Below are 17,194 nucleotides of genomic sequence, written 5' to 3'. Positions count from 1 at the left end.
CTTTTATTTCTCATTTTATTGCCTCATGAATTATTTGATATTTTTAATGATAATTATTCTTAAATTATTTTTAAAATATTATTTACCTGATTTTCTGATCATTTTCTTTTTATGTCAGAAGAGTTGAGAGAAGCTATGCAAGAAGTAAGATGTACTCTCTTTCCATACTCTTCCACTCCTCTCTAACCTCTCTTGCAAATTCACAGAACAAATCAACAACAGAAGTTCAAGGTGGCTCTAAGGAGCTCATGCCATGGAGAATTTTAAGTATGTAGTAGTAGCCTCTGAAATAGTGAAATACTGTTTTCACAGCTGTCACCCAACCTTAAGGGGTCACTAGGTGTCAGAGCCACCATCTGGGCCCCCCCAGGCATCTAGCCTCCATTCTCAGCAACTTATGAAAACTGCCCATTTGTACCAGTGATCTCTGGAGGTCAAAAGCTGTTTCAGAAACTCAGTCCATACTGACTTCCCCACAGCATGAATCTATGAACCACCATCGCCTTCTTCCCCAAAGAAATCCCAAAGATATTTTTGACTTTTCCTTTTTCCTCATCCCCATATTCCTTCACTCATCTAGGTCTACTATCATCCTTTTAATGTTTCTGGCATCTACTCCTTTGGGTATAATTCGCCTTAGCTCTGGTTCAGGTCCTTGTAGTTGCAGGTCTACAGAACCACAGCAGCCTCTTTACAGCTCTCCCTGCTTCTGCTCCTCCACTCCTCAAATGTGAACTTCACGAGAGTGGGGACTTCATGCCTGTTCACTGTATTCTCCTCACTGCTTTATCTTTTGTGCTCTTGCACAATGTCCAGCACGTAGTAGGAGCTCAATAAATATTTGTTGAATGAACAAATGCAACAGATTGCTGCCAGATTAATCATCATTCTCTTGTTCAAAACTTTCAACAAAATGAGTATGCCTACAGACTATCCTACCATTCAAGACCTTCCACCATCTGTACCAAAGGACCTTTAAACTCAAAAAACTGTTATTCTCATAATTTCTTTATATCCAATCTAGATGCTTATATTTATAACAATACATTTGCTCACACTGCTCTGTCTGCCTGGAATGTTCTCTTTCTTACTACCTTTTGAAATCCCATTAATCCTTTAAGGTCCCACTATTACACTGCCTCCTCATGCCAACCTTCCTAAACAACCCTGGTTGAAGTGAGTTCCTCCTTACAGGGCATTTACTGTCTCTAAATGCTCATTTGATGACTTAATATATGTGCCCCTGTGAAAATATTTTGTTGCTATCTTGCTCTGCAAATTACTTTTCCATATGCATATCTTGACTTCTAACTAGATTTTAAATAAATTGATGGCAGAGATTTTTATTTCTTAAAAAAATAATTTTCGGGGGGGGGGAGAGAGAGAAGAGAGAGAATCTCAAGCAGGCTCCATGCTCAGTATGGAGCCTTACACTGGGCTTGATCCCATGAACTGTGAGATCATGACCTGAGCAGAAACCACGAGCTGGACACTTAACTGAGCCACTCAGGTGCCCCTATAAAATTAATTTTTGAATAGGTAATATATAAATAGAATATAAAAGGCACAAAAAAATTTTAAGTGAAAATTAAGTCTCTTCCCATCCTTTTCCCCCAGATGCTCCTCTTGAAGCAATACCGTTATCAGTTCCTTGTGAATTCTTCCAGAAATAGGCTGTGCATAGACACATATGCATATATAATTTTTTTTAGAAAACATAAATGGTAGCTCCCAAATACAGAAAACAGAATTGATAAATAGGAGGTACCAATAAATATTTGTGGATGAATGAATATAAGCTTTTTATACAATGTTTTTTTACTTAATGGAAATTTATTTTTCCTTAAACAGTAAGTTAGAAACCTGACTTAGTATTTTCCAAGTTTCCCCAACACCACTTACTAATCAGTCTTTTCCTCACTGACATGAAATGCCACTTTTATCCCAATCACATTCTGATACAGATAAGATCTATTTTGATTCTCTACTTTAAGTCCCACCCATCAGTATGTGTAACCCATATGCCAGCCATTCATGTTATTACAGTAGCTTTAAAGTGTGCATAGTATGTGATGGGGCTATTTCCTCTTTCCTTTTTCCTCTTGGCTTTTCACATTTTTCCAGATAAACTTTGAAATTAGTTGCACAGTCTCTAAAACAGATAAACAATATCCTAGTAGAATTTACTAAGGTTCTGCTAAATGTATCGATGGATATTGGGAGAACTAACGTCTTTAAAAAAATTTTTTTAATGTATATTTATTTATTTATTTTTTTAATTTTTATTTTTGAGAGAGAGAGTAGGGGAGGGGTAGAGAGAGAGGAAGACACAGAATCTGAAGCAGGTTCCAGGCTCTGAGCTGTCAGCACAGAGCCCAATGTGGGGCTTGAACTCACAAACCATGAGATCATGACCTGAGCCCAAATTGAACACTTAACTGACTGAGTCATCCAGGCACCCCTAATGTTTGTTTATTTGAGAGAGAGAGAGAGAGAGAGAGAGAGAGAGAGAGAAACAAGCAGAGGAGGGACAGAGAGAAAGGGCGACAGAGAATCCAAAGTAGGTTCTGCACTGTCAGCACAAGCACGACACGGGGCTTGAACCCATGTACCATGAGATCACAACCNCCCAAGAACAAGGTATGTTTTCCATTTATTAAAGCCAACTTTTGTGTTTTGGAGGAGCATTCTAAGGTTCTTCAACTGATATACCTTATATATTTTTTCTAAAGTTTATACATAGGTGTTTCTTTTCTTTTTGATGCTACTGTAGATGAGGTCTTTTCTTCCTTCATATATTCTAAAGGGTTGTTTAGATAGAAGAAGCCTACTAATTTTTGGATATTAATTTTATACTCCAAAATCTTTATTGTTTATAATAATTTTTGGTAATTCGCTTGGGTTTTCTAAACATATAATCAAATCATTAAAATTAATTTTTAATGATTTTTACCTCCTTTATAATTACTCTACCACCTGTTTCTTTCACTTACCTAAGTGCATCTTTAACTAGTTCCTAACAATAGAAATGCTTATAATTTCTCCCTATTAGGCACCTTGCTGGCTTTTAAGTTGAAACATATATTCTTTATCATATTAAGGAAGTATCCATCTAATTGTACATTATTAAAGATTGTTTTTTTGTTTTTTTTTTATCAGGTAGTGCTTTTTATTCTCTTCCCAATGCTTTCTGTTGACTTAAACATCATTAAATTTTGGACAATAAAAAATACTGTTTACCAAGGTATTTCTATTAATGTCCTTATCAAAAATAGCGTAAGTGGGCGCATGGGTGGCTTAGTCAAAGTGTCCAATTCTTGATTTTGGCTCAGGTCATCATCTTGCAGTTTGTAAGATCAAGCCCTGCATCAGCCTTTGTGCTGAGTGTGGAGCCTGCTTGAGGTTCTCTTCGTCTCTCTCTGTCCCACCCCTGCTCATGTTCTCTCTCTCAAAATAAACAAATAAATATTTTTTAAATAGCATAACTGAAGATTCTATTACTTTTTCATAAAGAATCTACTTCTTACCTAAAATATGGCCAGTAGGACAGTGGCATTTTCCTTCTGCAGTTAAACCACCAGGGCAAGAAATGCAATTCCAGCCATCTTTAGTAACACCTTTCTAAATTAAAATAAATAAACAAATAAATTATCCTTCTTAATTAACTTTCTTTGTCTTAATTGATAATGTGAATTCAAGAAGCCACAGTAGTGTATAATTTGTAGTCAAGATTCAAATAAATCATGCATATATGAGCTACATAAATATTTCTTGAAAAGCCAAACTGTGTTCATATTCCAAACTTAAGCTATACATTATTACTATGTACTGATTACTGTTAACTCTGGGCAACAGTTCTTTCTTCTTCATGATTTTCAGTTCAAATGAGTCCTTTCTTTCAAAGTAATATTGTCATTCAGTTTTTTCCATTTACAAAGAAAACACAACAAATTTCAACAGGATTTAATCAACAGAGAGTCAATTAATAGTTTGGTTTTAACTGTTCTAAAATATTCTAATTTTCATTTATTAAAATATTTTTAAATGTTTGTTTATTTTTGAGAGAGAGAGAGAGAGACAGAGCATGAGCAGGGGAGAGGCAGAGAGAGGGAGACACAGATTCTGAAGCAGGCTCCAGGCACCAATCTAACCGCACAGAGCCCGATGTGGTCCTGGAACTCATGAACTGTGAGATCATGACCTGAGCCAAAGTCGGACGTTCAATGGCCTGAGCCACTCAGGAGCCCCTTTAATTTTTATAATCCAAATATGTTAGCTTTTAAAAATTAAATTATGGTACGGGGCGCCTGGGTGGCTTAGTCGGTTAAGCTTCCGACTTTCGCTTAGGTCGTGATCTCGCGGTTCGTGGGTTCGGGCCCCACGTCGGGCTCTGTGCTGACTGCCAGCTCGGAGCCTGAAGCCTGTTTCAGTCTGTGACACCCTCTCTCTCTGACCCTCCCCTGCTCATGCTGTCTCTCTCTCTCTCTCTCCTAGAAATAAATAAAAACATTTAAAAAATAAAAAATTTAAAAAAAAATTAAATTATGGTTCAAAATGGTGAATTTTATGGTGTATGAATAATATGTAAATAAGGTTGTTAATATTAAGTTATAAAGATATTTCCTTCAATCCATGAATTGTTTGTATTAATGAAGGTTTTTTTTTTTAAGTGTATTTATTTATGGATAGTGTGAGTGGTGGAGGGGCAGTAAGGGAGGAAGATAGAGAATTCCATGCAGGCTCAGCCCTGTCAGCACAGAGCCGATGTGGGTCCCGAACTCATGAACCATGAAATCATGAAATCTGAGCTGAAATCAAGAGGCAGATGATTAACTGACTGAACCACCCAACTGCGTCTATGAAGGTATTTTTTAAAATAAAAAATGACATTCAAAATTAGGTATATTATATTATATTATATGATTTTTCTTAAGCCTGGAGCAAAAATAAAATATCACTGACATGAATGTAAACAAAATGAATAGAGAACAAATGGTAATAACAAAACAATGCCACGAGTTATTTTTAATTTTAGTTAAAAAGACTGAATATATCATGAAATGCTCCTATATTTGGCAGTACATTATATAGGGCTATTTAAAAATTATGATTGTTGGGGTGCCTGGATGGCTCAGTCGGTTAAGCGTCCAACTCTTGATTTTGGCCCCAGGTCATGACCTCAGGGTTCATGAGATCAATCCACGCGTTGGGCTCTGCTCTGACAGTACCAGTCTGTTTGGGATTCTTTCTCTCTCTCTGCATTCCCCCCGCTGCCATGCGCCAATGTGTGTGCACATGCTTTCCCTCTCTCTCAAAATAAATAAACATTAAAAATATAAAAATTATGCTTGTTTAGTAATCTCACTGAAAAATAAATTTGCTTTGTAGTCATTTCATATTAGTAGCTTTTTATTATTGATAATTCATCTATGGTTAATATTTGCAAAAATATAAAATAAGTAGTAAGGTGATATTCAAACTTGTAAGTTAAATCAAATTAGCCATAAATTAGGACAACTGGTAAACTATCAACTTAATAATAATTAACTTAATAGTAATTTAGACCATTAAATTCCCAGATTCAATTACTTTATTCAGATAATGAGAAGAAATATCACTATAACAGAACTAGCTCACAAAGATTCCTAATTATCCAAAATGATTGGAAAATGTATTTCTGTTAATTAAGAATCATTACATATAGTAACTATTAACTTACTAATTTTCCTAAAATTATGATATGACTAACAAAACAGCATAGACATTATTTAACCTCTTTAGTGATGCAATTGGCATTTCATGAACTTATCACACCCACACCTTAGGTAACATTATGAACGTGAATTGTTATATAAGACTATTAACACAACAGGTGTAAGGCACAGAACTCAATCTGTACCAGTCAAAAAACACACACATCCCAACTTGTTTTCTATACATACCATTCATTTATTTTTTTAAGTCACTGAGTTACTCTCTGAGAAAATATAAAGACACAAATATTTACAGCTTTGTGGTTTTTTAAATTTCAGACTTTAAAAATTAAGGCAATACATTTGTTTCTTTCCAAGTCTGCATAAATTTCACTGATCCCCAAAGTTTACTTTAGAAAAACAAAGTTAATTTAATAATTTCAAAGTTTTGGGAATGTATTATAGTACAGCATTAAAATGTAGTTTCAAAAAATAAAGATATATAAATAACTAGTTTCTACAGTACAATTATTTTAAAATAAATACTTGATACCATGTTTTCCGGGCACTTTTTACAAGTAATATCAGGTCCTTCATTTTTAGAGATCATCTGAAATCCTGGTAAACACACACATGAAGTTCCTAAAATGAAAACAATCAATTTTGACCTTGGTAAATATAAATAAAATTCCAAGATAGGGAAAATTTTAATATTCTTAAAATCTTGAGAAACAGTATAGCTGTTAATAACAAGATTCTGGAATCAGCACTGCCTGGGTTCTAATCTTAATTCTGCTATTTAGCTGTGTGACCTTGAGCAAGTTACTAAACTCTATGCCTTGGTTTCCACAATAACAGTACTTACCTGATAGGGTTGATAAGTGTTAAATTAGTTATTATATGCAAAGATCTTAGAATGTGTCTGGCACGCGCAGTAGGTACCACTTTAAGTGCAAGCATAACTGAACTATTAAAGCACTGAACTTTAATAATCAAACTATGCATTAACTGCTATGGTAAATTTTACAGTTCTATTTCATCCATACACATATATTCAATGAATTCAAATTTACTTTGTCAAAACAACCTTATCAGCAAAGTTACCTTGATTCAAATAAATCATTGTTTTCTTCTAGACAGACAGTAGACCTTATAAGAGAATCACCATTCAACCTGCTGGATAGGTAAGGACAACATTCTATAAGGAGGCATCAAGTGGAAACAGCCACATAGGCATCTACGTAGTAGAATGCATACAATATCTGGGTTAACTATGAAGCTAACACCTTACACTTTAAGAGTTGGCAAAATGCTTTCTCATTCATATATCTTCACCTGAGGAGCCAGACCAGTCTATATGACAAACTTAAATGAGGATATATCAAATTGAAGATGGCAGGCAGTTAACACCATAGGTGGCCAAATCAAGAGTGAAAACATCTTAGACTTCAGGATATGGAAAAAGTCTTATTCTGAGTAGCTTCAGTGAAGAGAACTAGGACCAAATGACAGACATTTGAAAAAAAAAAGTGTTGGAAAGAGACGTTAAGGGCAATTAGTAATATTCAATAATAAAAGGATAAGTCATAAAGAAGTCTATATTAAGAACACACTGTACGGTGGAAATGCACGGGTAGAGATTGAGGGCAAAGAGACACCAGTTATTCCAATCCACAATTTAGGTAAAGAAGATGTTACAACATCATCGAGTCTTGAATTTCCTTATCTGTAAAATGAGAAGAGTGGACCTAATCATGGTTAAGGTCCCTTCTAGCTCTAGGTTTCTAGGATTTGAAAAGCAAGATAAAGAGCTAACAAAATTTATAAGCGCTAATTTGCATTCCCTCCCCCAACCCATCCTGTGACTTACTCTTCTACACCTCGTTACTTCTCTATTTCTTTTCTATCTCGGTGGGCGACTTCCCAGGTGCCTCCCGAAAGACCCGTCGGATGAGAAGTGAGGGACTGGCACCCAGAAATTAATTACTGGTCATGGCTCTGTGGATAGCTTACTCCGGTTCCCCAACCTCATCTGTGTGCAAGCTGCAATCCTCCAAGGAAACCCACCCCTCAGGAGTTGGCAGTTAACTTTCCTGAAACATTTCTTCCCGCAGACGACAAAGTGTTTCAGAGACCCTGGGGGGCGGCGGGCAGCGACTAGGCTGGAGGGTTAAAAGTCTGGCTGGGGCCTACCCTGAACGGTCTCACCTCGGGCATCCTGCCTCTGGTTGGCTCCACACGGCACACAGGACAGCGCGGAGATATCAAAGTACTGGTTGTGGTCGCACGACTCCGGCTGCAGGAATGGAAAGGAGAAGATCTGGGCGTGTGAGACTCGAGGGAGAACCAACAGGAGGAATATATTCACAGCCGCGGCGGATAAGTTGGACCGAGCCGCCATGGCTACCTTGGCCCCGCCGCCGCTCGTCACCATGGTGCAGACGCCGGCGGCCTCTCAGACTCCCGCATCCCATCAGCCGCTGCGGCGAATCTGCAGAGCCGATTGGACAACTCCGCTGAGGTTCCGGAAGTGTCTGCCTGGTTGCTAGGTGAGCAAAGCCGCGGGAAGCTGGTTGGTCTGGGAAAGGGTGGGTTAGAGGTAAGCTAACCCTGGAGCCGGCCGGCACAACCCTGTATTTAAAATGTCTTAAAAACTCTGGGACACATTACCGGGAAGTGTTGCCAATTTAGGAAGTTGGTAAATAGCACACCACAGCAAAGACTATATTTGACAGTATGGCACAAAATTAAGAGTAGTATTGTTTCATTAAGCTGTTGAATGATGTTTGCATTGGAATTTATCCAAACCTGGCCATTTTCGCGTTAAAGGAGAGATTCCAACAGTGTATTTGTCAAAATACATTTGTCAAAAAACTATTAAAAACCCACTGATATGAAATCTGCAAAGCTGGAAGATTGGCTTAAGCACGAAAAGAAAAAAAAAGATCTTTCCTGCCAGACTTTTTGTATTTCTACTTTCCTTATTTTGGGTAAAGGAAATCACGTATATAAAATTAGATCATCTTTACCCCATTTATGAATACAGAAGGAAATTAATTTTTAGCCAAAGTTAAACATACATGAATCTTGCCTTTCAAAGCAGGCATCCTTGAAAACTATTAGCACTAAAACATTTTTGAATTACATTTAGAGCCAGTTTACAGATCATAAAAATTTATTTCTCATTTAAATCTCACTTCTGGTTTTGTTGTATTTTGTTTTATTTTGTTCTCACACTCCCTACTTCCCCAATAAAATAACCTGGCATAATTTTTAGCCACCTTATTAATCAGTAGTAGCTTGAAACAACTTTTGGCTTTCTCAAAAAAAATTTTTTTGTAATAAAAATTACTTGTCACTATTAAGGAAAACACACACATACACAATTCTTAATGAATGTGGAAAATACATCTAAATAAGTGAGATAATTTTACCCAGAGCTACCGTCAGTCTTAGTATTTCTCATGTGGCCTTCCCCAAAAGACCAGCATTCACTCAGTCACTAATATCTATGACACAAGACACAGGAATATGTTCTGAAAACTCTTCCTTAAAAAAGGAATTCTCAGAATTGTTTTTGAGTAATTATGCATTGTTGGAGTGTTTAACTGGTAGTGGAAATCACTTATCTGAATAAGATTTTTTTAAAAAACGTGACTATACAAATGTTAATGACTCAGAAAGGGTATGGTCGGAATAGTCAAGATTAAGCTGCAAAAGCTTTGTATGGGTGAATTTTAATTCTAGTCATCCTTAATCTGCATACCACTATATGCTCTGTGGAAGGGACTGGGGCAGTAACATTTATTCATTGCCTTCTATGTAATTAAGGCAATAAAAGAACTCCCATTCATGATGGCTTTTCGTGTGTCCCACACTATGCACTCTACTAGGCTCTTGACAGCATTAATCTTAACTCTTCATAACAACCCTCTGAGGCAATACTATTCCTTTCTATATCCCTTTCTGAGGATCAAGAAAGTTACATTTTAGAAAGTGGTGGAACTAGAATTTATTTCCATCTAGTCAACTCCACAACCTGTTACCTTTTGGCATACTCTATATATAGGATGAACCTTGCCTTTAGTTAACACGATACTGCCATTGTATACTACAGACATGGAACTATGATTGCCTAAGACCTTTGGGCACTGTACCTGACAACTGCTCCAAAAAGCTAAATAAAGTAGTGAAATGATTCCAAATAGAAACAGGTTTGACATAACTGTAGATCCTATGGGTTCTTCTGTATAAACTATTTACAGGGATAGCAGAAAGAATGTTAGCTAAAACGGTTAAGCATAAATTGGGACTGTATCATTCGGCATATTTTTGCTGCAAGTAGTAGATCAAGTAGTTTAAGCCAGTTCACAATGGCTTAAACAAAAACAAACAGGAGAAGTCTGGACATAGGTGGCCGCTGGTGTTCATCCAATGATGTCAGATCTCTGCAGTTTTCTTGGCTTTTCTCTTTTAGTTGCAGTGTGTTTGCCCTGTAACAGATTTAAGATAAGACAAAGAAAGTAAGCTGAACCAGAGATATTTCCACTGTCTCTTAAAAGAAAAAGAAAAAGAAAAAAGCAAATCCTTTTGCAATGCCATGTCTTATGCTAACTTCTTACCTGCATCATTTCAATCTTTTTAACATCCCTATAAATAGGCAGGGCATTTATCAGCTTAAAGACATACCCAGTGTCACCCAGCTAAAATGTGAAAGAATTATCCATAGAAGTGGATGAGACTAGCAGAACATCGTTTAATGTCAGCTTATGAAGAAGTCTACCAAAAAACATGAGAGGATGGGTTCAAAGAGGATAGCAAATGCTTTTTGAACCCCTAGAATAAGATAGTTCCTTCACCATGCCTTAACTACGATAACAAAATTAGGGCTATGGAAGAAGGGAGAGGCAGGAAAGGATGAATGAAACAGCTGTTTAGGAGGAAGAATCATGAGAATGTTATGAATTGGACAGAGGAAGTAAAGAAACAAAAACAAGGATAGGGGTGCTTGGGTGGCTCAGTTGGTTAAGCATCCGACTTTGGCTCAGGTCATGATCTCACAATTTGTGCGTTCGAGCTTCGCTGAAGCCCTGCTGACTGCCAGCTCAAAGCCTGGAGCCTGTTTCAGATTCTCTCTCTCTCTCTCTCTCTCTCTCTCTCTCTCTCTCTCAGAAATAAATGAAACATTAAAAAAAAAAAAGCAACAAAAACAAGGATCACTCCTGGTTTCTGATTTGGGTAGCTAGGTGGAATGTGACATTATAGGAAGATAAATATCTGGGGACAGATAAAAGCTTCTTACTGAATAAAAAAAATTAATGGTAAAAATTAAAGTTGTAGAGTTATCCATTCATGGAGAGTTGGGACCATGGATAATTTAAATAACCAATAAGGTTTACTCATAAACCTGGTGACCCTTTGATATTTAGGTATATATGTTTTATATCTATGTATATTTATCTATGAAATGTCTGCATATTAGAGTGGGGCACCCTGAAAAGCCAATAGGAAGCTCTACAAGGACAGGTGGGGCTTCTTGACTGGTCTACAATGTGTAGGGTGATTTGCCTGGGTTGTTTCTTACGGCATCTCCCATGTCAGTATTTTTTCTTTCTTCTATCTTGCTGTGCTGATCAGGTTCCCCAGAAAGAAACTTCTCTCTGGAGAATTCAAGCCTGGCTGCCAGGGAAGGAGGGTGTGAGTTTCATCATTCAGTTTCATCATTTACATATTGCCATTCTTTCATATAACAGAACCCCTGATTTCACCTATACTCATTATCCCATAGTCATACTCTCTCCAGAGAATAAACTTTTAATCTTCTGCTGTAGTGGGGGAGACAGGTTTCTCGGCTCTGGAAAAAAGGAGTCTTAAGAGCGTGTCTTTAGTGTTTTACAAATTAATGTTCAACCAACTGTTTTCACCTTCTTCCCCAACAGAAAACACTGAGTACTTCTAAGACTTTGAGGACTCGTTTGGTGTATATCAGATTGCTTTTTGCTTTTCCCACTTTCAACTTAGGATTCAGCACGCTTGGATTCACAAAAGAATTCATCACCTATCTATCTCTTTCCTGCTCACAGTTTTATTGCTGTTGCCTTCTACTCTACTATTTTCATTCACGTCAGTTTTTGCTTCTTCCAAAAGTTCCTTTTCTGTTATTTTATTAGGAATTCTGGAAAGAGTGGAAGTAAATACCTGTGTTCAAACTGTCACCTTATACTGAAAGTAAAAAAAAAAACCCTGTTAACCTGTCCTCACATACATGTTCTTGACACCCTCTAATCCACTCTCCATACCTCAGCTGGAGTAACCTTTGAAATGCAAGTCTAATATGTCACCTCTCTGCTACAATAATTGTTTTTTCCAGTGGGAAGCTCAACATCTTGAGCATGAACCGCAGCTCTCAGCAGGGTCTGACTTCTTCATTGTCCTGTGTACTCCTGTGCACTCTGCCCACATTGGTCTTCTTTCAATTCTCTGAATGCTAAACCTGAGCACCTCTCTGCCTGGACTACCCTTCTTTCCTAACCCTCCCTGTAAATTTCCATTTACTTCGTTAACTCTTCCTTTCCTTCCGACTCATCTGTCACTTTTTTTTTAAGTTTATTTATTTATTTTTTTAGCTGGGGGAGGGGGCGGGGAGGGCAGGCAGAGAGAAAAAGAGAATCCCAAACAGGTTCCATGCTGTCAGTGCAGAGCCCCATGTGGGGCTCAATCCTATGAACCGGTGAGACCAAGACCTGAGCTGAAATCGAGTTGGACACTTAACCAACTGAGCCACCCTCATCTGTCACTTCCTTAAGGAACTCCTCCTACCTTTTGTGATCAGACCAGCCCCTCCTATGAAATACTCTCACAGCGTCATGTATTTCCTTTTATAGCTCTTGTCCCTATTGTAAATTTTCATTTAGTTGAAGAATTCTTTCACTAGGTTTCCTTCCCTCTCTTAGACTACAAGAGTTATGAAAGCAAGGATCATGTCCATATTTGTTCACCCTGTCTCCTTAGACCTGGAGTTGTGCGTGATGCGTTGTCATTTAACACACATTTGTTGCGATGGAAAAGGTTAAATTAAAACTTGCTTCATTCCCTCAGTCTCTAGTTTATTGTCCTCTTGCAAACTCTAAGGGGATGTCAATGCTGTGTCCTCTAATTTCATCCCTGGGAAGGAGGCAGAGGACCAACAAAGGTTAAGCCTGGAGTAGGCTCTAGCCATAGTCTAAGAGAATTTTTTGTGTCCACAAAATCTTTTTTCTACTTTGCTTGGTGTCAAAGTACCATGCATCAGTAACCAGTCTCAGGGAGGACTCCAAACGTTTCTGCCCGTTGCATCTTGGTTTTGGAGTCATTAGGGGAAATACAATGCAGTCAAACACTGCACAGACAACAGTTTATTTACATAGAGAAGAGACAGAGCAGGATCAGCTTCAATAGTGGTGTCAGTCCCACATGGTCAGTGGGTCTCTCCTGGCCACTGACACAAGGCAATTGGCCTATGCGCCATACCCCTCTCATGCTGCAGTGGAAACAGCCTGGCTTCTCTCCAAGACAGGCTAACAGTGGGTTGACCCAGTGACATATAATGTACATACTTCAAGCAGAGCAAGAGTACTTAGCCCAAAACAAGGCCTATCCCACGTAAGGTTATAGGTCAGGTTTAGCCTGTGTGGGCTCTTTAACTCCTGGTAAGGAAGTGTTCCAGACTCGAGGCCCATTCTTATGCAGCTGAGTGGGGGCTGAAAGACTGCATGAAGGAGACTGCTTCTTCCAACACAAAGTCTTGTAGACTCTTTCTTTCCTTTTTCCTTTCCCTGCCTTTTCTTTTCTTCTTTCACTTTCTCCTTATATTCTGTGTTTGGAAATTCTCTTTAGTTTATTGGGTCTTCTTGCTTCTTTCTTTTGTTTCATGTACCCAGTACTGGATGGCACCCTGAGAAACGAAGCCTAAGCAGGAGATATCATGTTTCATGTGTGGTCCTACCTCTTCACTAGAAATGGGTTCTACAATGAGCTTTGGGGGTCAAAGCTTCAGCTGTAAAACACAGAGATTTTATCCACCACCTTTCTTGTGTGCCTCCTTTGTTAACCTATAACATCACTAACATTCAGGATCTCAGTCTCCTCCATCTTTCCACCATGGAGATAACGCTCCTATTTACTCTGTCACACACAGTTGAGCAAGCTCCTTCATTTAATCAGTGGTGTCCAAACGGAGCTACAGCAATCCCTAGGGGTTTTGTAGGTGTGGCTCTGACAACCAATGGAGGGGACAAATTGGAAAAGAGCATTCAGGTCACCAGAGCAACAGGTAAAATGTCATGTTATATGCTTTTCTTGGTGCTTTACATGTGTGTGCATGCATGTTTATGCATATGCATGAGTGTTTTACATACACAACATTCCTATTGTCACCTTCATTTATTTGACAGTTGAAGAAATTAAGGCAGAGTGATTCAGTGACTAATGTGATACAGCTACCAAGTGGCAGAGTTAGGTTTGGAACTATGGTATTCTGATTTCTGAGAAGGCCTTCTTGATTTCCAAGTCATATTGGAGTTTGTTGTGCTAAGGGACTGTGCTAAGTATTTTATAAGCACTATATCATTTAGTCCTCAAAAATGGCCCTGAATGGTGAATACCGTTATCTTCAGTCTACAAGGGAAAAGCCTAAGGATAAGGAATTTGTTCAGTCATCAAGTGGCAGAGTTGGGATTTAAATTTGGATCTGCCTGATTCAAGAGCCCACAGTCTTTTTTTTTTTAATAGTTTGTTGTCAAGTTGGTTTCCATATAACACCCAGTGCTCATCCCCACAAGTGCCCTCCTCCACGCCCATCACCCCCCTTCCCCTCTCCCCCATACCCATCAGCCCTCAGTTTGTTCTCAACATTCAAGAGTCTCTCATGGTTTGCCTCCTTCCCTCTTCCCCCTCCAGTTCTCCCCTTCTTCTCCTCCACGGTCCTCCGTTAAGTTCCTCCTAATCCTCCTGTACGTGCAAACATATGGTAGCTGTCCTTCTCTGCCTGACTTATTTTGCTCAGCATAACACCCTCAAGGTCCATCCATGTTGCTACACATGGCTAGATTTCATTCTTTCTCATTGCCATGTAGTATTCCATTGTATAGATAAACCACATCTTCTTGATCCATTCATCTGTTGATGGACACTTAAGGAGCCCACAATCTTAATCCCCATGTTCAACACGTGCTCCTGTGTGTGATGGCATGTGCCTTGTCTCTTCTGCTATAGGATAAGCTTCCTAAGAAAAGGAGACAGAGTTGTTCAACCTTGTCTTTCGAAAGATGGATAAAGGTTTTTAGAGTTGAGAAGATCAAGGAACTCTTGAGATCAAGTGAGAAGACTGTTCTTGTGGGTGTTGAAGAGCTAGGAAGGGCAGCTGAAAGCTGATACCAAAATCATTCAGGAGAGTAGGGAGTAACGTAGATACAGTAAAAAGCTGGGAGAGGCTGACTAATTACCCAGACAGAGCCACAGAATGCTCATGGCTTGGTGTGGTTACCATATCTTATGATACTGTTTTGTTCCAGAAACTTACTTCTCTTTCTGTACTCTAAAATGATTAGATTTCCATGTTGACATACTAAAGGCTCAAGAAACTATTCTATAGCCAGGATACCACATAATTAAACTCAGTTACCTCAAAGGGCATTTTCTGGGTTTGAATGTAATTGGTATTGTTATCTGAGTAAGGCAGAAGACAGACTAGAAAAGATAGGCATACGGTATAGTGTCTTGTTTGTGGAGGAAAGTCTGTGCGAGTAGAAGGGGATGGCTATCGCCAAACAGTAATGAGGCTGACAATAGCTGTTTAAGCCTGTTCAAAAGAGGGAGTTTGATCTAAGCATACTTGTTCAGATTAGTCTTTAGTAAATGCTCATTAAATGATAGCAGTTATTTTTGTTAACATAGATGAGAATGCTTCCTAGGTATCCTTTAACTGAGAACCACTTTTTGAGATTAGGTACCTTTTCACGTTCTATTTCCATGTGTAGCAAACAACTCTTTGAGTATTTGACTTCATATAGAGAGCATATACAGGCAGCAAAAGTGCTGGTCAGCCAGAGTGGATCTCAGGTTTACTTTAGTAGTGTTCTTTTTGTGAATTAATATGGGCAATATTGACATTCTAGAGCGTTGGTTCGGTGTTTGTTTAAAGGGAGTCTGCCTCAAAGGGCAGAATCCTCTTCCTGTGGTCTCTGGGAGGAAATGACCAGGGTTCAATTCCTGGATTTCCCTTGCACTATCTCTGTAGCTTTGAGAAAGCTACACAATCCTTTATGCATTAGTTTCCCTTACCTGTAATTTGGGAAACATAATAGTACCTACTTCAGAAAGCAGTTGTAAAAATACAATGAGATATTGCACAGAGCTTGACACGTAGAAAGTAAGCCTTCAATATATTTTAGCTTTAGAGGTCAGGTTCCCCTAGGACCAAAGCCAGGACCGTAGAGAATAATCAAGGTAAATGCTTTCTACTCAGTGAGCCTAGCTTTCCAAAGTGCCTTCCTTCAGCATGGATAGCATGGATAACCTTGGCATTTGAAACGAGTTACTAATATTTACCTAGTCTAAGGTTTTATATATGTTAATTCATTTAATATTTATGGCAACCCCATGGGGTAGATACTGCTTTATCCCCATTTTACAGATGAGGAAACTGAGGCATAAAAAGCCAAGTAAATGGTGGCTCTCATTCCAGGAACCACCTTTTATTCACTTGGTAGACTACCTCTTCTTTCTCACAATCATATCACAAGGATTGAAAACTCATTTTTTCATCTCCGTTTCATCTTCACTTTAAAGACAGTTTCTGTTTTCTTAGTGAGCTTTGACTCCAACTACAAATGCATCATGTATTTATAAAACTGGTGGGCTGCTTAGTTATTTGCAAATAATAAAATAAAATCAAACACAAGGCTGTTCACCAGATATTACACAGCTGGCATCCCAGAGCCAGCTGAAGCACTGCAATTGTTTTCACTTACCATTTTTTCAAGATTGCTCTATCTGTTCTCATGTTTTAAAAAACTAGTAAGTAGGAACAACAAACGTAAAAAGGCACTTCAAAAAGTTATTAATGTCTATAAAATTGAATAGGCATGCATTTATTAAACCCACTGCGTATTGATTATCTAAGGCAGTAAAGCTAACATTTCTGTGCTCTTTGAAAGTTTATGAAGAGCATTATAGAAGATTCTTAAAACACACAATAAGTGCTGCGATGAAACGACAAAGAAATCGCCATCCTGTTCTCTGCTTTTGCATCTCCTTCCTTAATTCCTGTAAACCACTAGCGTTTCTCCAACGTACCTTAGTAGTTATTTATTGAAGCTTCTCCTTACTGCAGTGACTTGGCCTCGAACTTTGTCTAGGACTCTCCTTTCTCTGGTCGAGGCTCCCGGATTGGCTGGAATCTGCACATGCGCAGAAGCTCTGCAAACCCTAGGCGGGGCCCTTGTGCTGGTGGGCACCGCCTC

General features: G+C 38.4%; 1 protein-coding gene and 1 long non-coding RNA gene across 6 annotated transcripts in view; both read right to left on the bottom strand.

The window, feature by feature from the left end:
* Positions 1-8,127, bottom strand: part of TMEM67 (transmembrane protein 67) — a 60,987-nt gene extending 52,860 nt beyond the window's left edge. For 3 of the 5 annotated variants that reach the window (XM_077771306.1, XM_077771304.1, XM_077771303.1), the window contains exons 1-3: positions 7,902-8,127; positions 6,247-6,335; positions 3,528-3,621 (exon numbers count right to left, since the gene is read on the bottom strand). In XM_077771306.1, coding sequence (XP_077627432.1) covers positions 3,528-3,621; positions 6,247-6,335; positions 7,902-8,127 — 409 coding nt within the window. The remainder of the gene's footprint in view (positions 1-3,527; positions 3,622-6,246; positions 6,336-7,901) is intronic. The other 2 variants (XM_077771307.1, XM_077771308.1) reach the window with 1 other exon arrangement.
* A 1,861-nt stretch (positions 8,128-9,988) lies between these two features.
* LOC144237659 (uncharacterized) lies at positions 9,989-17,097 on the bottom strand. The gene is made up of 2 exons (XR_013336916.1): positions 17,028-17,097; positions 9,989-10,186 (listed from the first exon to the last, which is right to left on the bottom strand). It is a non-coding gene; the product is annotated as an uncharacterized LOC144237659 (long non-coding RNA).
* Positions 17,098-17,194: the final 97 nt, after the last annotated feature.

Source organism: Crocuta crocuta, unplaced genomic scaffold (assembly GCF_008692635.1).
Source record: "Crocuta crocuta isolate KB4526 unplaced genomic scaffold, BGI_CrCroc_1.0 scaffold235, whole genome shotgun sequence".
Taxonomy (NCBI): domain Eukaryota; kingdom Metazoa; phylum Chordata; class Mammalia; order Carnivora; family Hyaenidae; genus Crocuta; species Crocuta crocuta.
Note: the sequence above shows the minus strand (reverse complement) of the source record. Positions and strands in the feature narration are given on the sequence as shown.